The sequence below is a fragment of the Rhopalosiphum maidis genome, chromosome 3, assembly GCF_003676215.2.
Source record: "Rhopalosiphum maidis isolate BTI-1 chromosome 3, ASM367621v3, whole genome shotgun sequence".
Classification (NCBI taxonomy): domain Eukaryota; kingdom Metazoa; phylum Arthropoda; class Insecta; order Hemiptera; family Aphididae; genus Rhopalosiphum; species Rhopalosiphum maidis.
Window position 1 is genome coordinate 41,912,262 of NC_040879.1, and position 24,430 is coordinate 41,936,691.

A 24,430-nucleotide genomic window follows, 5' to 3' on the forward strand; every position below is an offset into this window, starting at 1 on the left:
AAAACAATTTTAATAGTTAAATAAATAATTTTTAAGACGTTTGTAAAAATATTTTTAATTTGTTTATCTTTGTTTAAAACAAATACAATTAAGACCTTCAAAAATCTACATCGCTCTATTGATATACTCCAAGGAATGAGTTGTATTTGAAGAGCGGTACGGTCATCACGTCATATCGATAAATTAAATAAACACAAGGTAGATAAGTTTTCAGAAATAATTTAAACGGTTTTATTTCCATTGAAGAACAATAATCTACTTCGATTGTTATTATAATGTTTAGTGAATAATAAAACAGTGTATACAACTTTTTTTTTCGTGTAAAATAGTTGAAAAATAAAATTCAAGTAATTCGTATTAGCAAATATTTTAATATTTTTAGGTATGTATTTCGGTATAAATATGTGCATAAATCAATCGATTAAGAGAACCTTGTACTTGCATATGCTGTTTTCGTCTTACTAACGCATATCATATCAAATTATACGTTCAGCAGTCCCAGTTTTGTGTGTTCATCTTAAATATTAGAATGAAATGACCTATTATTAAAATTAAAGATAAGAACATTGCCGTGTACTTTCGTCAGTTTTTATTGTATTTAAGTTTTTTAATGAGTTATAAGTATGTAAAATATTATTAATATTCAATAATGCTCATAGTTTAATTTCTATGATCATTTTTCTAAATAAATGTTTAAAATATTTTGAGTGATTTATAGACATTTGATATTTTTTTTAGTTTTATTTTTAGAAATCTCGATACAATTTTTTTGCCAGGTTAAAAAGTTTAAAAATATTTTAATACAAAATTCCACATAAGTTGTTCTTATAAATATTTGAAAATATTTAAAATGTATTGGTATGATTTATTTTTATAAGCATTTGAATTTAAAATTTTGAAAACTTCATCAAAATCACGAACATTTGCAAATTACTCCGAAGTTTAAAAATATGGAACATTTATAGCTTAGGTATATTTGAAGTTCAAATTAAGACGAAATTACACTTAATATTTTAATTATTCATTGTTTCACTTTAGTTCAAAAACATTATTTGTGGGGACATGCAATTAATACGTATATTATCATATTTTATACACACAAAAACATTTTTAAATGCAATATTTTCTGCAGAAATTAATTCAACCTACCTAGTGTTTGGTTAATAATAAAACAAATAAAAATATTAAAAAATATAACATGAAATATACTTAGTAGTATTGGCTGATAGACCGTATCCGTTTTGAATTGTTTTTCGCATACAATGATACAGGCAAGATATATAGTAAGTATTTTTATCCACAACGCAATTTTCAAAAATTCCAAAATGTTGCAATATATATTTATATGTATTTATATAAGTATTAGCATACGTCTATATACGTATATATAACCTTAGGGTATATAAATATATTCTATATATTTATTGTTTTAAAGTTATTTTAATGAAACATGTTAAATCCTCAATTTAATTTGATATCATAATCCCTTATTCCCATACTTATATACAAATTTAGTGACTCCTCTTAATTGTCAGTTTCTTTTTATTTTCATATTCAAATATGTGTTCTTTAGAACATAAAAAAAAATTTCTCATCTTAAATACTTAATCAATAGTTTACTGTGGATATTATAACTCTTATGTAAAATATTTAAATTAAAAAAAATCATTGGATTTTAAAATAATAGTTCATTTTTTGTTGTAATGATAACAATTGACTAAAATAATAAAAATACTAGGTATCATAACGCAAATATTGTATTATTTATTGTGTGTTTGAAATAACAATATCTGTATTAAATGTATAATTATATTTTTAAAATTATATTACTAATATAATGTAAAAGCCAAATTATTATTATAAACACAATATTTATCTATTTAATAATATTAATTCTAGAAATAACAAAATTTGTTTTAGTTGTACAACTACATTTTTTTAATCATAACTTTAGTATATTATACGATGTATAAACTAAATTGTTATTTTGAATATTATATTTGAATTTAATCGAAATAATAAAAAAAATTTTTTACTTTACAAACTCAGTTTAGGATAATTTATTATGTACATTATTTATTTTTATTGTGTAAATTTCAGTTTTATTTTATTTTTCTAACATTGAAAATATATATTATGTAGCAGGAGAAATCCACGAAGTCCCAATACTTCATACCTTAAGGATGCAGTAGCTTTATCAGCTAATAATCGAGTGTCGTTTCAATATTGTTCTGTAATTATTATTCAGAATACTTAGTACATCTTCTTTTATAATCTCACTATTATATGTTTGGTAACCATGTTATTTACGGTTTTTAGTAATTATTTAAATGCTTATTTCCTCTTATTCAAATTATCAATGGTTGCCGTGCCACTCAATTCTGTGGATAATCAGTTTATCGAATATTTAAAATAATAATGCATACTTCTTTTTATTTTATTGTATGGATAAAATATATTTTTATTTCAAAAATATTTATTGTGTACTCAAGATCAAATATGTTTTAAATTATCATTAAGTACATATATAGTAACATATAATATGGCTATATCTATATGACTAGCAGATAGTTGGGATATACATAGACGCATCAGTGCTTTTCGTGTCAATTTACTAGTTGAACATTTCAAACAATGTATTAAGTTAAAATAAACCTAAAAAAAAAAACAATCCCCAAAACTGCCAAATGTACCGTACCACGAATTTGAAAGTAGCTGATACATTTAGTTAAGTATTGATATTTTTTTATATCTTCAAACAATACGCATTTATACGCATGTATTCCCAGAAATAAATTCTGATTTTTAACAACAAACCACAATATATTTTGATTATAATAATAATTAAATGATAACATGGTAAAATTATGCAGCAGTGTTCGGAAATTTTTGATTAGTATTGACATTGACCGTTGCGAATATACACAGTTATATAATACAGATTATAGGTACCTACTGCTTACATACTTTACGTATTTATTCATGCGGCTTAAATAAACAAGTATTTTTCCTCATAGTTCAAATAATATGATATAATTTACAATCTGGATTAGCAGATATAATATTTATATAGGTACTTGTTACGTGTACTTGTGTACCTATATAATATTATTATAATGTCAAATGACAAACGTCGTAGGTATCTTTCACATACTACGTCGACCATTTAAGATGATTAATTGATTTGATTTACATTGTGAGTGTCTGATTGTAATTTTAATTTTTCTAGCCACATTTTTAGATCTCCGCTGAGAGTGACATCTCATGTTCAGTTTATTTCAACCATCTCGATCATGGAGGATCAAAAAGAATTTGTTAATGTTAACCTAAACGTATGTATAAACAATTTTTTATTTATTAAGTATAATTTATTGTACCGAATGCTGTAGTATCAATAATTATTATTAATAAAACGTTAACATATATTATAGTAATGCCTAAATTGTCTTAATAATTATTCATTAATCAATAGTTTAAACACAAATTTTTCGTTGGCTTGCTTATAAGACAACGGATTGATCTTTTTTGGCGTTTAAATAAAAAAAATAAATGTAAAAAAAAACTCAAATCAAACACTAATCTACCTGCAATTAAATTATTAATTATATTTTTTAGACTAACATTAGTAAGGATTTAATAGATATATCATAAAGTAAGTATGTTGTTATTTTTCGAATAACAATAATACCATACAGTGTGCTTCTTTGATAGGCGTTAACTGAATATATCAATTATTCTCAATTTCAAAATTATTCACTTTCATCTATTTTAACCCTATAAAATAGTTTGATTAAACATTTTTTATATGTTTTCTTAAAACTTTAAAGTTCAGTTAATCGAACTAAACACATTTTGCATTTTAATTGATAATAATTCAATTTTAAAATACTATACTATGCCATTGATAATGTAAAAATAATACTGATATGTCATTAAAATTATTTATGTTTACGTGCAATTTAAAATCGATTTGAGCGTTAATATTATTCAAAAGACAATAAAATAAATATAATGAAATAATGACCTACTATTATTCAATTATTAAAAATGGAAAATAAATAAATAAAAATAAAAACATTTTTTGAACAATTAATTTTCAATAATTGTAATTCCACATTTTTTTTTATACAAACATTGAAGCATATTATAATATCATTGATTACTTAAAATTTTAATTTATTTATTTTTAGTCGAACGAGTTCATATCGTCTCAGTCCATTGACCACACCAACAATTCGAATTTTAAGAACACCGAAGGATTATCGATAACATACGGTATTGATGATAATCCACCATGGTATTTATGCATCTTCATGGCTCTGCAAGTAAGTATAACAAATTTTGATTAACCCTTAATCGTATTAGATTTTTAATAAAAGGAAATGGGTATAAGTAAAGAAATGCCCTGCTGTACAATCAGAGTCGCGCGTATTATAACTTCTATTATTCAATCATTGAGTAAATTACTTTAATGGTGCGTTAAATTTGAATTCAATGATAAATTATTGCACATGAAAAAAATTTTTGAGTGAATCCTGTTTTTAGCATATTTGTAGAGTATATTTGATTTTTTAATATGCCTAATATGGTATAAATATTAAATAATCAATAGCTTAAAATAAATCCATATATTTTGAACATTTCATTGCATATAGTAAATTACTATAGTAAATGTATTCATTTCAAGTATGTATTTTTTTGAATAATTACAAAATAATTAAAATTTTTATTTTTTGTTTAAATTACCAATTTAAATTTCAAACACAAATAAAAAAAAAATTATGGCAATTTAATTTTTATTTTTGGGTTATAATAATTACTAATAATGTGTAACCTTGTTTTTTATTTTTAAGCCTTAGCAATAAAAAATTAATATTTTATACATTTTTAACTACATAATAATAAAAAACAAACTTGCTTATGTATTTTAAGTAGTTTTAAATTGCTATTTTTATAAGAAAAACTACTTATTTCGGATATTGTATTAAATTTTCAACCATAATCGCCAAGCTTAAGCATTTTTACTAACACTTAAACTAAAAACTAAAAATATTTTAAAATTGTAAAACTCAATTTAAAATTAGTATGAAAACTTTGAAAAATCTATTAAGGATAAAACGTTATATTTAAACTGTGAAATGTAAAAATGTTGTGCTTAAATTACCTTTAAAAATTGTTTGTGGTTTCATATCAATTTTTTTTTTTTATTTCTAGAAAATAAATACATTTGTAAGGAATTTCGAATCAAATTTTTAAGCCTTAGATGATTAAGTTTTAAATTTAATAAAAAATAATATAAAAATAAATTGCAACTGTTTTATTTTTACAGTGGTAAGCAAAATGTATAAATAGTGTTTGTATTCAACTTTCAAATTTTTTTATTCAAAAACAAAGATTTTATCATACTGAAATTGAAAAATATTATTTAATTTAAATATATTAAATATTTTTAAATACCTATAAATAATATAAAAAAGTCAACAGATTTTGAAACTATGTGATTTGTTATATATGCTTATTTGGTTAAAATATCAAGTTTTTACAGTGATTCATTTTTGAATTATGTAGTTTCATAAAAATAACAAAGTGGAATTAGAAAAAATTGATTTTGCATGAAAATTTGTGTTTTTCATTTGTTTCTAATTTTTCTTGATTATTTTAAATAATATTTAGAATTTTCATTTTTGACCTCCTAGTATCGAAATTATTGTATTATTAACTAAAATAACTCGTATAATATGCAAATTAGTTAATTAGGGTTAGTTTCTTGTGAGTTAAGAAGAAAGTTACAGATATTATGTTTATTTTTGACTTGTTGAACGGTCACATTTTCAAGGCTGAGCAAGTTAACAATTTTTTTTAATTCGATAAATTAAGTTATTTTAAAAATAATCAAGTTAAATTAGTTAAATTAAGTTAAAAGTTACTCATATTTTTTTCGTTAACTTTAAAAAAAAGTAACTTAACTTAGTTGAAAGTTAACATTTTCTAATTAGCAAAAATAAAAAATTCCAGACACAAAATCTTGTTAATTAGATAGTTTTTCTTTACGCTCAAGAAAAATAACCAGAACAATTTATAATGGTACATCTTAAAACCAATTACTTATCAAAAACCCTGTTTTTCTAAAATAAACCCAACAATTTTGAATTATTTTTGCATTATTCTTTAGACAAATATTAACTTAATATAGATACCTTTGAATAGAATTAACTTGAAGTTAACACATTAATCTAAAAAAAAAAAAAAATAACTTATTAAGTTCAAAGTTAATTTGAAAAAAATGTAACGAATTAATTAATTTTAATGAATTTTAACTTAATTTTAACTTTTAACTCATTAATGCGCAGCCTTGCATATTTTTTTCAACAGAATTGCTTTCTGTAATCGGATTTAATATAATTAATCACTCTTTGAGGAAATCAAACTTGTTTCATGTTCCATTTTACAAAGATAATTATAATTCTACTTTTTTCTTCTCTGGAGCATTAACAATAACAAATCATATTATTAATCATTTAGACTGTTTCTTTATGTCATGTACTGTTTTTATATCGAAATTTATATTTAAAATGTGAATTTTAAGATTCAATTACCCCTTTTAAGTATTATTATTATTGATTTAATTTATCTCATTGTAGTTAGTGTAATTATTTAAATGTAATCTTATTATTACTATTTTTTTATCTGTTATTTTCATTATTTATTTATTTGTCATAAATAATGTTTAATTACTGTTAACTGTAAATTACTTAAATAGTCGAATCCTAATGTTAACTCATACTAGGCACTAAATTACTGTTCTCACAAAAGGTCTTTATCCGTTTATTATACATAAAATATTAATAAATAATATGTGGACTTTGAATATATTTAATATAGGTTTATCAAAATTAATAATTTTGTTTACCATGTTATGTTATGGGTGAAAAGTAATTGACAAAGTACCACCTCCCAGATTTTAATATTACTGGATAGTTGAAATATAATATTTTTAATGCTATCTGTGTTTATTTTGCAGCATTACCTTACGATGATTGGTGCTATTGTTTCGATCCCATTTATCCTAACACCAGCACTATGCATGAAGGAAGATGATCCCGCTCGAGGTCATATTATATCAACTATGATATTCGTAACAGCTATAGTAACGTTTATACAAGTTACATTTGGTTGCAGGTATATGTTTTTATAACTAGCTGTATTAATCAATTCCACCCGAGTAATGAATTGATTCTTTTTATAACGTGTAATGTTGAACTATAAACAAGAAATATACCTGTGCTTTTATATTTTTTAAGTAACTTATTGTTTGGTATCATTAATAGCTCGTTGCTTTGGTTTCTTCTTGCTCTGCAGCCTTTTAAAGATTTAAATCCTTTATGGTCGCTACAATCAATTTCTGTTTCTGCGTGTACGACGTTTAGTTCAGGACATTCGGTACATTTTTTCTTAAGTTCTTTAAAGTAGATCTTTATCTGGATTGTGTAGTTATTGTTTGAAGGCATCCTTGGTACATTTAGTATACTGTTTACAACTTTGCTTGCTAATACTGATGTCGTGTCTCATTAATTGCTTTAGTTGTATTTCGGTTTCATGAGAAGACACCAACTTTCGTACTAGATTGCCTGAAATTAAAAATTGACTTTGCTTTTTTTTTTTTTTTTGTCTTTTCTGGATTCGTTAAAGCTGATTAGAAGGTTATTCGCTATTTTATCGTTTTCGACAATATATTCTCGGTAATAATTTTTTTTTAAATACTTTATAAACACTTTATGAGCTTCTAAAGGATAGAATGATTTAAACATTTTTTTTTTAAATATTAATAAAAAATAATTTGACTTCTTAATAATATAAAACTACAATACCTATACTTTTTATTCCGTATGATCTCGAGTAGGTAATTAAAAACAAATCTTTCATTCATCACAATATTATATTGTATTACTGTCTTATCTACCATTTTAAGTCTTCATAATTTCATTCTTGACTCCGTATACCGAATATTATTTTTTGTTTACGCCATAATATATTTTGTTTATTAATAAATATTCGATAGTAATACCATCATATAACTAATCACATTTTATTGTGTTGACTAATTACACGTTATTAAACTTTGAAACAATAGTCGTGCTTTCATTACATATAATATTGTTTATAACGATTCCGTGAGCCCCACAATAAAGATAATATAGGTATCATAATAATTGATATAGCTTAAAAAATCCATAAGTATTATTTTAATAGTATTCTTTTAATATTTTAATCAATAATCCCTCTCTAATTAATTTTTTATTTACATAAAATTACATTGTTACACTGTCTAATAATATTTAATTTTGGTGAAGTATCTATACCTACACAGGATTACTATTGTTGTAAAAAAATAATAATTGTTTTATATCTCGAAAATAAATTTAAAAATAATTCATTTTAGGATTATTATTAATTATAATCAGAGCTCGGAAGTTATAAAACAAATAAAGTACATTTTTAGTGCTTTTTTATGCACTTAAGAATACAGTAGAACCTCGATTATCCGTCACCCCGCACCCGATTAACCATCTTTCATGGTTAACCGCCAGACGGCAGACTAATTGCGCGTTGTAGTAAAATCTTATCGTCTTATGTATGAGAAGGTTTATTCGAAACTTTTTGGCAATACCTACTGTGGTTAATTATGGAATTATAAATAATAAATGTGTGTATTATAAATTTAAAAAAAAATAATAATTATGTACCATTAGGTAATAGCACTTTATTATATCAGTATGCAAGGCTGGGCAAGTTAACGATTTTTTTTAACTCGTTAGTTAAATTATTTTGAAAATAATAAAGTTAAATTAAGTTAAAAGTTACTCATATTTTTTCGTTAACTCGTTATGTTAAAAATGAATTTAAAAAAAAAAAGTAACTTAACTTAGTTTAAAGTTTAAATTTTCTAATTTGCAAAAATAAAAAATTCCAGACACTTAATATTGTTTATTAGATAATTTTTCTTTACGCTCAAAAAAATTACCAGGGAAATTTAAAATGATACATCAAAGTACCAACTAGCTACCGATAAATCTAATTTTCTAAAGTAAATTTTGAATTATTCTTGCATTATTCTTCAGACAAAAATTAACTTAATTTAGATAGTTTTGAATAAAATTAACTTGAATTTAACAAATCTTAAAAGAAAGTAACTTATTAAGTTAAAAGTTAATTTGAAAAAAAAGTAACGAGTTAATTAATTTAATTAAAATTAACTTAGCGTTTTAACTTAATTTTAATTTTTAATTTGTTAATGCCCAGCCTTGTCAATATGCATGTTATAATTATTGAAAAATAATAAATAATGTGTATGTATGTTTAATAAAATGTTTGTTGCTCACTTAATCGTCTTTTCGATTATCCGTCAAAAGTTTGATCCCGAGATTGATGGTTAATCTATAGGTTCTACTGTACCTCAATAAGCGCTATAAATATCACTTAAAATTGGGAAATATACAAAGTAAGTTCATCAACAAAAAAATTTTTTTAATTAATTTTTAGATCTTTTTCTAATTATTTAAGTTTTATATCAAATATGGTGATTTGAATTTGTGAAATAGGTACTTTGTCTGGTTTTGGAACATTACCCGTTAACATAATTGTGTATAAAAATGTTGCTTACACAAATTTCTTCAAAAGTGCTGACTATTATATTTGCAATATAATGACCTTCTGCATCAATGGTCTAATCGATACTAACCTAAATTGTTTTCTTAATTTTATCCATAGTGCCATTGTAGTTACATATCCTTTTTTTCAACGTAGATTTACACGGCTACACACTAATTGCGTCCAGAAATAAAAAAATTGATAAGTGGGTACACGAATTGCGTCCGGCATTATCTAAACAACTACATGAATTGCGTCCAGTTAATTCAATATTTGTGGATGGATCTTTTAAAAATTGCCCAAAATTGTTTATAAAATATTTTTACAATTCATGACTCTCAAGCGTAGCGATTTTTCTTTTTTGTGGGCCTTTTTCACTACATTGCATAGTAGGCCTCTTTGAACCAGTCCCATCCTAGCTTGAAATGTAATAATTATAAACCACTGGTATTTTTTTACTTCGTAGTAAAAATATAGATATTTACCATATAGATACTAAAACATTAACAAATTTCAAATCTGAATTTTTTAAAAATAATATCAAATTTTTACTTAAAATAATACGAATATTTGCCGATTTCAAAACAGCAATTTACTCATCATTATTAACCGTGTGGTCATCAGTTAAAATTAATTGTTTTATAATTTGTTCGTATATAATGGGGATCTACCATCTATATGTAGTCTCAATGGAAATATCTCAGCACGATTTAACGACGAAGTCCACTTTGTCGTAGGTCTGCTTCAGTTAGCGAAATAAATTTGTAGTAAATAAACAACACATTTAAATTTAGAATTTAGAAATAATGTTTATTCACTGAGACAATGTAAAAAGCCAGACCGATAAGTTGTTAAATGTAGAAAAACGCCACCGGTCTATGCGTAATTGTAGTTGAATTATGTCTAACTTAATAATAAAACTACAACCCTTTTTATACAAAACCATATGGGCGTAGTCCCTCAAAATATAGGTGCGTGTCATGGTAAAGAGGAAATTCATCTATAAGTTTCTATTTCGTGTTTACCAACATCAACTATCTAAATACATGATTTAATAATCAAAATTTATATAATATGATTTAATAATATAGTAATTATAGGTAATAAAATTAATAAATAATATATTTTTGTAATGTATTTTATAAAATAAAATATAAATTGGTACGACATTTTAAAAATGTATGTTTTTAATATTTAATAATGTTATGTTTACATTATTTAAATATCATAATAATTAATAACGATGTATGATCCAGGACTATCTTATAATTAGTTACTAGGACTCGCTTTAATTATCCTTTATCATAGGTTTTTTTGTATAACTATATTACCCCTTTAATTCTTCTTGTTTACGGTGAAAACCTATCAAGTGGTTATTATATAGTTGTTTTTATTTCTAATTTATAATATCTTAAATTAAAGTTTTTTATGTCTTGATAAATGAACAATATATACAATATTTGCTCATAATAAAGATTATATTTGTAATCAGTAAGTTACATAAATCCAGTTTATTGGCAGAATGTTTTTTTAATTTTATGGCGTTAAACATTTATTCAGAAATTGAATCCCATTCAAGTGAAGAATCAAAAGTCTTATTATTTTTTCTTTTGAGCTAGACCAGCCAAGTAACGAACTCGAATTTACAAGTTTTTTAAATGATAAAAATAAATTATTTAGTTGCTTAAAATAACTATCCAAAAATAGAAAAAATATTTATAAAATATAAGTATATAACACAAGCCTAACCTCATCAACCGCTGTTGAACGACTATTTTAATTTGCTGGGCTTATTCATGCTCCATGTAGATCTAGTATAGATACTTTTTGTTTTTTTATAAAATCATTTCTGTATATAGCAATTAAAACTCTAAATTAGCAAAATAGTATTAAAAATCGTATCGTAATTAAGTAAAAATCAGCAAAATAAAATTTCATATACAACATCGGTGAAGCGTGAAACAAATGTATATTTTGTTTTGAATGTTCTTACTGTTTTTAAACATACTAAAAAATAAATGAAATAGTTAGAACTTTTGAGTCCTAATTATAACCCATTAATATTTCTCAACAGGCTTCCAATTGTACAAGGAGGAACGATTTCATTTCTTGTACCAACGTTGGCGATTTTGAAACTACCACAATGGAGGTGTCCATCTATGGGAAGCATAATTGAAATGACATCTTATGATCAAGAAGAACTTTGGAAAGTGCGTATGAGAGAGCTTTCAGGCGCAATAGCCGTTTCAGCTTTGTTTCAGGTTTTTCTTGGATATTCCGGTAAGTGATCGCATTTATAAATTACACGTCATATTATTTACTTAACTGTAGTGATTTGTTTTTGTTGAATCTAAATATTAAATTATTGGGTCTATGTGAATTGAATCCCAAATTATGAGATTCATTACATAACGGAAATTTTGAATCTAGGTGATTATGTGATGCCTAGTCCCAAATATCAATACAATATATCTTCTAAACAATCTAAACGCTCGTTAAATGTAGGATATTTATCCATTTTATTTGAATTGTTAAGAACTAATTTCTTCACTAAAAACTAGAAACTGAAAGAAAATATAGTGAACAGGCAATATTAATTTACCTTCAACCAATTGTTTCCCTTTTATCTAATTTAAGCTTATTTAATAAAAAATCTTAACTTAAATTCAGTTCATAACGCTACGAGTATATATCTGTGTTAGAGGTTAATATTTTTCATCAGTTAAAGTTTTGAATATATCTGTATTCTTCCGCCTTTTTAATTAATTTATTAATTGACCAATTATTAAATATTTATCATTAAATATATATTTTTAAGAACAAATTTTAACCAAATAAAAAATTAAATAAAAGATATTTTACATACGTTATCAATAATATTTAATAAATTATTATAACTGAACTGTATAGTAAATATGTGAATAAATTCCCAAGAATACTTGCATAGTCTGAAATTTGATTTGTGTTTCAAATCATCAACATAAAAATCAAATATCAATTATAAACAAATACACATAAAACAGATGTTACGATATTGTAATAATAGATACTTTAAAATCATATACCTAGTTAAAAATGTAATATTTTCAGGTCTTATCGGAAAACTAGTTAAGTACGTGACACCATTGACGATCGTTCCGACTGTATCGCTGGTAGGCCTATCACTATTCGAGAATGCGGCTGAATCGGCTTCCAAGCACTGGGGCATATCAATGGGGTAACAGCTGTTCGACTTCGTACCAATAAAAATGATATAAATATATAATAGAATAGCGTATTGGGTGTAGAAATAGTTTAGTATTCTAGATAATCGAGTTCACCTTAGTAGTTATACGAATACGAGATCTGACAATTAGGTAATGAGAGTGATTGCAAAAATCACGTACATATATTTAAAAATTAAGGAACATTGGTATGGTCCTTTTTGAAGTATTCTCATTGGGCAGCTACACACTGAGTCCAACGCATTTTCCAATTTTTGTAAGATTCTGGAAGTTATTGACTGGAAGCTCCTGGAATACCGTCATCATACAACTTAGCATCGTTTTAATCTTAAACTACTTAGATGAATTAAAATTAAACATAATATCCTAGGATGCAATTTGTATATGTTTGAAAAATAAACCTGAGTTGCAATTTACATAGTTTATGACTGGCCTTTTGTGTCGCATTACACTTACGTCAAGCGTATTTGGTGATGTGTATATACCTCCGTTAAGAGTTGGGCTTTATTTTTTTATAATCTATATTGTTATAAGAAAATTTTAATATATTATAAGATAATTATTTTTGTTAATAAATTCACGAAATTGGTTATGGGGGATTGCATTAAATTATTGTAATAGTTACCCCTCATATTACAAACATTGGATACGGTTAGTTCCTTAAATAATAAACAATTAATACTAAAACATTTGCTATTTTTTGTCTGCAGAACGATCATACTACTGACGTTATTTTCGCAATTTCTGACGAATGTCAAGTTACCGGTTCCGACGTACAGCAAAACTAATGGCTTTTCAACCACCAAATTTAACGTATTCCAGCTGTTTCCGGTGGGTATCTATTTTATATGGCTATATACATAATAATCACTGATGTATAATTATACACTGTATAAACACTCTCTTTGTACGTTGGATACCAAAAATTGCCAATTGGAAGTATTCACTAGATATGTGTCAAAGTCCACCAGCGTTAAATGTTTTGTAATCAAATTTAACTAAATATTTTTTTTTTTAATTTATTCTTCAAGAATATAATGGGCCTCTACATATATACTTCAATTGCTCAAACCTAATATTCATTATTAGTAAAATTTATGATTATTTATATATTTTTAAATAAGAATTAAGGAAAATATTGATGATGTTCTGACTATATAATATTTTATTTTATTGTTTTTAACTTTTCATTGTTCGGCTTTTATATAGTAACATAAATAATAATTATATTAAACGCATTAGAATAAGATAAAAATTATAACATTTAACAAAAGTGATACCTATTTTATCTGTTTAAAATGTATAACGACTTTATCATAACATTAAGTTAGTATTTTTCAATCACTTAAAAAAAGTGATCTAACTATTGTACCGGAAAATATATTTTGGCAGAAAAAACGATTGTAACAACTTGTAATGGTTTTAACACAATCACAAAAGTTTCTATTTTTGTATTGTCACTTTCCGTAATTTACAGTTTTTTTGGCATTTCAACATTCATCATAGCTAAGACGTTTGTCAGAGCACATATCTATTGTGTAAAAATAATCTAACATCATATAAACAGACTATTCCATCTTGTCTTACAACTTTGTATTAGCTTTGTTAGGGTAATCTCAGCTGCTTTTGGATTTTTGTTAAAGTTTATTTAGACAATTTCGAATATTTATAATATCCAAAGACTTAACTATAATGTAATTGACTATGGGTCAGTGCTCGAATTGTAGAAGAGGGTGTGCAGGGGGATGGACCTCCCCAACTATTTATTTTTTTTACAGGAATGAGGCGATGGGATAAACTTATGTCCAAAATAATTTTTATTAAAATGTGGATTTCAATTTATAATATTACGAATTTTAGAATTTTTAGTATCAAGATTATTTTTGAAAATAGTTAATTAATTTGTTATTGTTATTATTATTACTTCTATGGTCCTATATTTATCTATTTTTGTAGTTTGCTTATCAATTAATTATAATATCCGATGTTCTTTACCTATAATTTATTGTACATATCTATTCTGTGGACTAGTATGAAGGTAAAATTGTGGACTTGGAACGCAGTTTTTAAATCGTTGGATTGAGTTAATTTTTCCCAATTTGATCGCTGCTATGAGTTGAATACTATGAATAGCGCACATCAAGTTGTATGTCTCGTCAAGATATTGGTCAATAAATGTACAGTATCAGTACATTTTAATATTCAAGTACATTTTTCGCATTATCTATGACGAATGTCATCATTTTTAATCCAATTTTTTATTTATCAAACATATCTAATTGATGAGCGAGATTTACAGTACCTACTACGAAATTCTTCTATTTGATCTTTTCTTAATGTACATTTGGAAACCACTTATCATTAATTATATGAGCAGTAATTTATTGTATACAGCTATATGTTGAGATAATAATGAATTAATGACCAACAATCAGATATACATGCTCAATTTTTTTGTTTTATTTCTGTTATTGGTGATTTTAATAATTTAAATCCTGATTTGATTGCTAATTCATTGTACATTTTTTTACATCGTTTACATCGTTGTTGTGTACACTGGAATTAAACTCCTCAACAGAATGATATTATTCGGTGCTAAAGAGAATTAAGAACTATTTAAAATGTCCACAAAAGGAAATAGTTAGGCTTAATACATGCTTTGTGCTGTATAAAGTCAAAAATTATGCAATCGATGGAATGTAGCAGAGTTGATGTTAGTTGCATAGAAAAAAACACATCGCATTGTAATATGAGTTTATACTTTTAATAATATAAATACTAATAAGTGTCATTGTTATTTATTTTTATTTAAGGTAAATAATATGTCGATAAATAAAACATTGTTTTTTATTCATTTATTTTTTTTTGATATTATATGGTATTGCATATTGGCGCCATAATTTTACTTTCCTATCGTTAATTTGATGAAGCTAATTGATAATAATTAGCCAATTATTGGCTATCTTTTTTATCATCATTCATTAATTATTATTTTAAAATATTTTATATTCTTGTTGTGTTTTTTTGTCTATTATACGGACCTCGGGGCAATACTCGGCTTATAATTTTTATATAATCCTTCTTTTACTATTCTTGCAAACCTACTTTAAGGTTGAATTTAGTTGATTTTTTTATGGTCTGCTATGATCAATGTTGTTAATTTTGTTCTACTGTCTGGTAATTATGGTTCGGCATCTCTAATTTGAGAATTGTATTAATATTATTATTGTCTTAGTCTAGGATTGTCATTTTACCAGCAGTAAGACAATTTTGATATTTTTGTCTCTGTTCCAGAAAATGTAGTTTTTAACATGGTTTATTGTTTTGTTAGCTGCATAGCCGTGGTGTTATTTGTATTTTTTTTTTGTCTGGCCACGAACATAAGTTGTTTGATAATTGTATGAGCTGTAGCGCATGCAATTAATTTTATATATTTATACATAAATAAAATGTATTTATTATTATTATTGAATCCGCCTAAGACCGAAATTATTTATTATCACTACCTCCTAAGCGTCCTAAGGCATATAATGCATATATATATAATGTTTGCTGTTTGAGTTGTTATTGTTTTTAAGATATTTTGTTATTTATTGGACTTTTGGAGTCATTATTTTTTCATAGATATTTCTTTGTTTATAAAACAGTCATTATTTTCTATTATATAATTATTACATAATTTGTTTTATTCCTTTGTTGTTTGAATATATTGCCAACCAAGCAGTTTTATTATTTTGCCATTATTATATTATAGCGCAATTAGTCAGGTAATAAAATTAAAACTGCAATTTATTAGTCTTATTTATCATACAGTCTACCTAGATACAAATTTATTTATTAATACAGCGACAAAGGTTGTTAACTATTGCTGTGGTCACTTTATGAGCCAGCAGATATAATAACAAAGAAAGACTGAATAAAGATAAATAGAGATGAATAAATTATTAAAAATATACAAAATATAATTTGTATAAATTCTGATATGATACAGCAACAAATGAATGTCTATAAAATTATCATATGACGATGATTAATAATTATATTTTATGTTTTCATCCCAGGTATTGTTAACTATAACGATTATGTGGATTCTGTGCGCGCTGTTAACCATGTACGACTACTTCCCAACCGGACATCCGGCCAGAACCGATGTCAAGATTCGGATTATAGGTGATTCGTCGTGGTTCCGAGTGCCGTACCCTGGTAATTATAATACAATTAAATTTACATCACACTTAGGCGAAATTTATGTACCTGCTTATAATAATATATTAATATACGTATCACGTAAGTTATTAGTAGTATTTATCATACGTTAAAATTTGTGTATTTATGTTGAATTTCAAAGGTCAATGGGGTTGGCCAACCGTTAGCGTAGCCGGTGTAATAGGCATGTTGGCTGGCGTACTGGCATGTACTGTTGAGTCCATAAGCTACTATCCGACAACAGCTAAAATGTGTGGTATGTATTTAAATTAAATAATATATAGCTGTTTCCTATTTCATGCTTATCCTATTATGTGGTTTTGTAACGGTATATTATAGAACATTAAGTTTTTTGAGTTACATGGGTATAATACTGAAATTAGTGTGGTGCTATACACAATGTACACTATTGACCATACAAAAATTGGATATGTTGAACGAAATCTTTGAGGTCCGATAAATAATAAAAGTTGGAGTTAAGTGGGCAGGGAATAAAGTGGGAATGTTGTGGCAATTGTGACATATTCAAATTTTAGACAATTAAGCTAAACCTTCAAAAAATAAAAATAATTTCAGACCGAATTTAGTAACAATTGGGAGCGCGATGGCTAGAATTTCGAAGTTTTACGATACTATGGGAAAAATAATCGAGAAGAAAAAAAAACTAGTTGGTTATGATTACATACGAGTACATAACATAATATAATTATAAAATTAAACTTTCAGAGGACATAACACTTGCAAGTTTTACTTCTTACACATATAGCAGACTAGAAAATCTACGTATCAGGTTTTTACTATTGAATTTTTAAAATAGATACGTATAAACTGTTCTCAGCAAAAAGTTTTATGTTTCATATTTTAATTTATCAAAATAATTTAAAATAGCTTAAATAATTAATTTATTAAAATGCATAAAACTTGTTTCAAAATAAATATATTCGAGCACTATTAATATTCTCCACTACAAATTCGATGATAAGTAAATATTTTCTGAAATTAACTATAAATAAACTAATAGGTAATACTAATAATAAACCGGTATATAGACTCGCTAAATTTTTACGTGTATAAAACGAAAAACACATATAGGTACAAAGCTTTCTGAAATCATTCCTACAATAAACTTAGATAAGAGATTAATATTGACTTGGATGGGAGTACTAAGTTTGTTGATGGTTGCAATAAAAAATAATTATATGAAAAAGAATATTTTTATGAATTTTATTTGGTGAATTTATTCCATAAGATTTTCAAAAAAAGTAAACTTAAGTTAGTTTTATCTCAGATATTACAAAATCAAAACCCACAAGTATTTAAAAAAAAATGTTAATGATGATATTTTTATACAAATTATAAACATAAATCACATAATATAATGTAGACAATAAAAGATATTAAAGTTAGACAATAAATAAATGTATTTATGTGTTTGAATATTAGGAGCTCCGCCACCACCGGTACACGCTATCAACAGAGGAATTGGATTCGAGGGACTCGGAACAGTATTCGCTGGGATTATGGGAAGTGGAAATGGTACCAATACGTTTGGGGAAAATGTTGGGGCGATTGGTGTTACAAAGGTGACATAAAAAATTATACAAGATGTCATCCCGTATTTATTGTTATATTCTCGTCTTGAAAATGCATAATAGCAAATTTACTTTAGAATAACATATTTTAGGAAAAACCTATTAAGTTAAATTCGTTTTAATATTGAAATTAATTTTGATATGTTTTTATTAAAGTTAAATTTAAGAAAATTATGCGTTAATAACATTTATAAGGAAGATACAACAACGCAGATATAGAGTTCTTTTAAACAAATATTGATATTTTCTTAAAAATTTTCTTAATTTTATTAATCCTAAGTTTATTTATGTAGATTGGCAGTAGGCGTGTAATACAATACGCCAGTGCATTGATGTTAATTCAAGGCGTTGTCAATAAATTTGGAGCAGTTTTTATAATCATTCCTGAGCCTATTGTAGGAGGCATGTTTTGCATTATGTTTGGAATGATAAGTGCATTTGGTAATAATTATAATATTTATAACGTTTATTTAAATTTAACTGATTTATTTTTCGAACAATATGAGATAATATTTTTTATATCTTGAACTGTATTTAAAATTTTTAGTTTTAATACATCAAAATGTATCTTTATCAATTGCTTTACAGTCAATGGTACTTAATTAACTAACTTCGGCTGCCGTGGTATCGTAAAACGACTATCGTTAGTTACAGAACATAAATTAGTTAAATTATATTGACATCATTTGTTATAAATATAAGTACTGTAGTAAGTATAAGTCCCCATAACGGAACTTTTAACCTAAAAACACATTTATCATTAGTCTATAAATTACATAATTACATTCATGATGTTTTCAGTTTTATTACATTTATATTTATTTACAATTAACTTATGATTGATTTTATAGGTTTATCAGCTCTGCAATACGTTCAGTTGAACTCGTCGAGAAATTTGTATATCATTGGATTTTCAATGTTCTTTTCACTGGTAAGTGCATCACGTATTTACATTATTTTTTAATTAATTTACCCAAAAACAAAAACTAAACAACAAATGAAAATCATTTTTTTATTTTATAAAAGTTTAAGCATTTAAGTATATAACTGTAGGTAGTTAATTGTACCAAATATTTTGATTGAACCTTACTAAAATTAAAGTTATTACGCTTCCCAAATTTGTCTTTATATACGTGGTGTAAGTATAAAAACAATGATATAAGTACCTGGTGTATTAGATGTCAGCATGTCATAGTCTTTAGACATACTTATGGAGTTACTGACTTGTCGTTGAAAATAAAACAGATTTTATTGTACCTAATCAATTCAGACAATTCCAATATAGTAATACCTACTAAAAATGTGTCTACCGTACAGTGTATTACTATTTACTATTAGGTGCCTTACTCGACTTAGTTTTCAATTTATTTAAAATAAACAAGAGTCTATAGTATGAGCATTAACTATAAATTGTATAACTTAAAACTTAAAAATTATAAGACTTAATAAAGAAGAATCATCTATTTTATTATTTAATATTTTTTTTTTTAAAAAATAATACAAGAACCTTTTTGAAAATCTTTAAAAAAATGTAAGAGATTTAAAAGTTTACAAATGTTACCTAAATCAAAATGAAGTGACCTCGAAATATTGAAAAAAAAATTGTTTTGAACCGTTTTAATGTGATTATAAATGCCAATAGCATTGGAGTTCCAAATAATTGTAGCATATTTTAAATGACACCCAACAATGGAAATAAAATGGATATTTACTTCTAGAATTAATTGAATATGTTTTTGAAACTAATTTTTTCTAAAAGCACAAGGAAATCAACGTAATAATGAAGTAATAAAACAATTTAACCATTAAGCGCTTTAAATCATTTATTTAATGAAACTATTAGAAAAAATAAAACTATTACTATACCTTAATTGAGGAAAATTTTCATTTAAAAGATAAATATCTAAAAAGAATATTTTGAACGCTAAATAGGTTGATTTTGACAGCAATTATCTGAACACCAAGTTAAAGAAGTATACACAATATGGGAACGTACTAAAGCATAATATAATATTCTTTTATTGCTGAATTGTCATTAAAATATTACACCTACGTTTTTATAGTTACAGTTGTATAATATATGTATTACGAATATAATCTATACTATGATTAGTGAAACATAGTTTTTTATTAAATAAAACTACTAGGTCTTTAACCTTCACGGGGCCCTGAGGTACGCTCAATGTTTACAGCCACCTTTTGTTCATTTTTTGAGAATAAAAATAAAATAAACAAATTTTCCGCTTAAGCCTCACAAGCCTAGTGGTTAATCCACCACAGGTCTTTAATAATTTTTTTATGGGCTAGAATTGTTTTATAAATAGCGTAATTAAAATGGAGTTTTTTTTTAGAAGAATACGACATAATAGATTCATCTATATTTAAAGAAATTCCATTATTGTTGCACCATTTATAAACATTATCTAAGTCAACTAAAGATAAGTGATCAGCTTAGGATTAACAAATAATACATTATTAAGCAGGTATACAATTTTCGTATTTTACAATATTGACACGATTGGTTAGAATGGAGTTTATTCACGAATGTAAAGGATCTCTAAAATCATATAATTTTAGTGAACACTATTGGAAGCTTTTTAAACATTTCTATAAATCACATATACTTGAATTTTAAGGACAAATAAATCTAAAATTGATTTTATAAACACTATAAACTATAAAGATACTTAAATTAATTATGATTGATCGCTTTGGTCAAAAGCCATGTTGTTTATGCATACAAATATGTTCATAAAGTGGAAAAATAATTTTGGTTTTAAGATTGAAAAATGTTCAAGAAGAATAGAAATCTTAGATATTGGTTGATAATTAGTGACAGGATTATTGTAAAATAGGTGATATCAATGAAAATTCTCATTTGTTTATAAATATACCTGTTTGTATTGAATCATTAAATTAAAATATTTCAATTGGTAATAAAATTAATACAATTTCTTTTAGAAATTTCAAATTTGGAGGAAATATTATCAGGACCCGTGGAAAAATTTGATTTAATGGACCGCCTCTATGAGATAAATATTTATTAAATTAATGAGTTAAATAATTAAAATAATATACTTTAAATAATGTTGTTTAAATATATTAAAAATATAAATAAATCAGAGCTAGCTTCAAAATTATTATATTACATAGAAGCATTCAATTGCTTAGTTAAGTTTGGAAAATTATAGTTTGGAAAAAAATGTTGGGTTAACTTTGACTGAACATTGAGTTTATTAATAAATAATGTATAATCACAATATCTTGTAGTTTTATATTTTTCACGAATATTATAAAAATTTAAATAGGATGAGAGTGTCATTAAAGTTTTGAAAATTTGGTGTGCCTTTGGTTTTACATTAATTAAAATGATTAGTAATTTACTTAACCAAGAAGAGTATGGATAACTTATGTTTACGAATTTTTGGAATAAAATTACTCATTGCATAATTAATGTGGGAGTAAAAAATATCTATTTTTTATTAATATTATAATTACAACCATATAAATTAAACAAGTTAATAGAATCTAGGTAAGAAATAATAGATAGGTACATACTCCAGTATTCTAATGAAACACATAATCAAAATATTCTAATCAGTAAAGTATTTATTGGTATATTATGTTCCACTAAGTGATAGATGAAACAAATCAACAGGAACAATAATAGCATATTAATCAATAAACAATTGAATAAGACATAATCAAGGATAATTTTTTTTTTTAATTATTAGTGTAAATATGATTATATTAAAAAAAGTTTAAATATGATAGGTTATTAGTATGTATCGGGGTTACTACGAGTTTAATGTATATTGTAATCACCTAACAATAAAAAATCAATATTAGAATGTTATTTAAGAAATTTTTGTAATCTGTATAGACACATAAATTAGAACGATTGGGTATAAATTATTAGAACCATTAGGTATAATAAGAGTGAAAACTGTTCTGATGTTATAAATATACGAATAATACGGATTATAATTTGATTGGATAAAAAGGTATTTCGGTTGGCGACAAGAACTCCAACGACTTTAGATAAAAAACTGAGACTGTGTCATGTCTAAATATAACTTATCTAATTAGGCCCATTTTATATGATTTAACATTAATCGTGAGTCACGTTTCAGTGAAAATGAACCAATCATGTTATTTAGGCTTCGAACATTTTGATAGTTTATACGAAAATTTAAATCCGACCTAATTAAAATTTATTTTGAATTTACAATTAAACAGGATTAATAGACAATTACGTTCATGCGATACGTAATTGTCTATCAAGTACTTCAGGTATTAAATCGTTTTCATTAAATAATTAAGATATTGAAGAATTTCTTTTTAAACGAATTATTTTCTTTTCAAGTACGTTAACTCTTTCTTTAAGAATTTTATTTCACTTTGATAAAATCGAAATTGTTTTTAATAAGTCATTGAAGATTTTGTTCATTATTACAAATTGTTTAGATAATAAATTATTTTTCATTGAGCATTTTTTAATTCATTCAATACTAGTTTAATCAATAGTGGTTTTAGAGCCCATTTCATATACAATTAATTAACTAAATAATTTATAAGATAAAACGTGAACGACGCATTTCTAATTACACGCGAATTATTACAATGTTATTATTATTATTATTATTATGAGTATATCTTATATTTTATTTGTGTAACTATACTAATATTATATTTTTAATTATAAATTTTAGTGTTATTATGTAATGTTTATATGTCATATATATATATATTATGTACCAAGTTTTAGTAGTGTATAAATAAGTCGTTCAAGGACAATTTTAATTTCCTTTAATCCAACGATATAAAATATTTGTTTTGCGCATTTGCGAATATTTGCACAAATATAAAAACGTAAAAAGTTGTTACGCTTACGTCTTCCATTAATGTGAAAGCAGTTAGTTTTAGTAAAATAATTACTAACACTATTACAGCATCTGTGCATAATTCGTTTATTATCCGTGAATTAAACAATTATGAATTGATTCTTTTTTAATCAAACTACTCCAAACCTATACATTTGATCCTGTGCGATTTCAGGTTTTACCGAAATGGCTTATCGCTCATCCGAATGTAATTCAAACCGGAAACGAAATATTAGACAGCGTGTTGACAGTCATTTGTAGTACAAGTATATTGGTCGGTGGTTTGATTGGCTGCTTCTTGGACAATACCATACCAGGTACGGCTACAACAATTTAAAATAAATCCATGTAAATGGTGAGTTATTTGAATAACCATAAATGTATTGTTAATATAGGCACTCCGGAAGAAAGAGGTCTAATAGCTTGGGCCAATGAAATGAATTTGACTAGTGAACCCACGACGGGTGAAGAAACGAGTACTTATGATTTTCCGGTTGGCATGAAAGCGTTAAGGAAGTTAGTATTGAATTAATTCATTCAAATACAATGATGAGTAACTTCGAAAATCATATTAACGCGACTGCATAAAGTTAACATTATAAAGGAATTTTGCTCGAATCTCGAAATAAAATCGATTAACATTGAACAATTAATTATTATTAATAACATAATATATATATATATATTGTACACATCTAAATTCTAAATACTGTATACATGATTATGTTCTTATTTTTCATTTTTTTAGGATGAAATGGACGTACTCAATTCCGTTTTTACCAACCTACAGACCAAAGAAAAACTAGAATATTCAGTGTATATTTTATTAATATGATTTATGGTAAAATTATATAGCATTGTTTGAGTTGTATGTATA

General features: G+C 25.1%; 1 protein-coding gene across 2 annotated transcripts; it reads left to right on the forward strand.

Moving 5' to 3' along the window:
- The first annotated feature begins 339 nt into the window (after positions 1-339).
- Positions 340-24,430, forward strand: LOC113556572 (solute carrier family 23 member 2). 2 transcript variants are annotated; one of them, XM_026961605.1, is made up of 15 exons: positions 340-382; positions 3,230-3,332; positions 4,191-4,325; positions 7,022-7,179; positions 11,723-11,928; positions 12,739-12,865; positions 13,583-13,703; positions 16,934-17,075; positions 17,221-17,334; positions 18,522-18,661; positions 18,964-19,111; positions 19,522-19,601; positions 23,729-23,870; positions 23,949-24,069; positions 24,302-24,359. In XM_026961605.1, the coding sequence occupies exons 2-15, from the start codon at positions 3,294-3,296 to the stop codon at positions 24,357-24,359; spliced, it is 1,731 nt and encodes a 576-aa protein (XP_026817406.1). In that variant the 5' UTR covers positions 340-382; positions 3,230-3,293. The 2 variants fall into 2 exon arrangements, with proteins under 2 accessions (XP_026817406.1, XP_028044427.1); XM_028188626.1 differs by lacking the exon at positions 340-382 and having other exon boundaries at positions 3,294-3,332; positions 24,302-24,430.

Coding starts and splice junctions, on each gene's coding strand:
- LOC113556572 (XM_026961605.1), top strand. CDS start 3,294: ATGGAGGATCAAAAAGAATTTGTTAATGTTAACCTAAAC. Junction 3,333..4,190: donor TTGTTAATGTTAACCTAAAC/GTATGTATAAAC, acceptor ATTTATTTTTAG/TCGAACGAGTTCATATCGTC. Junction 17,335..18,521: donor GACAACAGCTAAAATGTGTG/GTATGTATTTAA, acceptor TTTGAATATTAG/GAGCTCCGCCACCACCGGTA.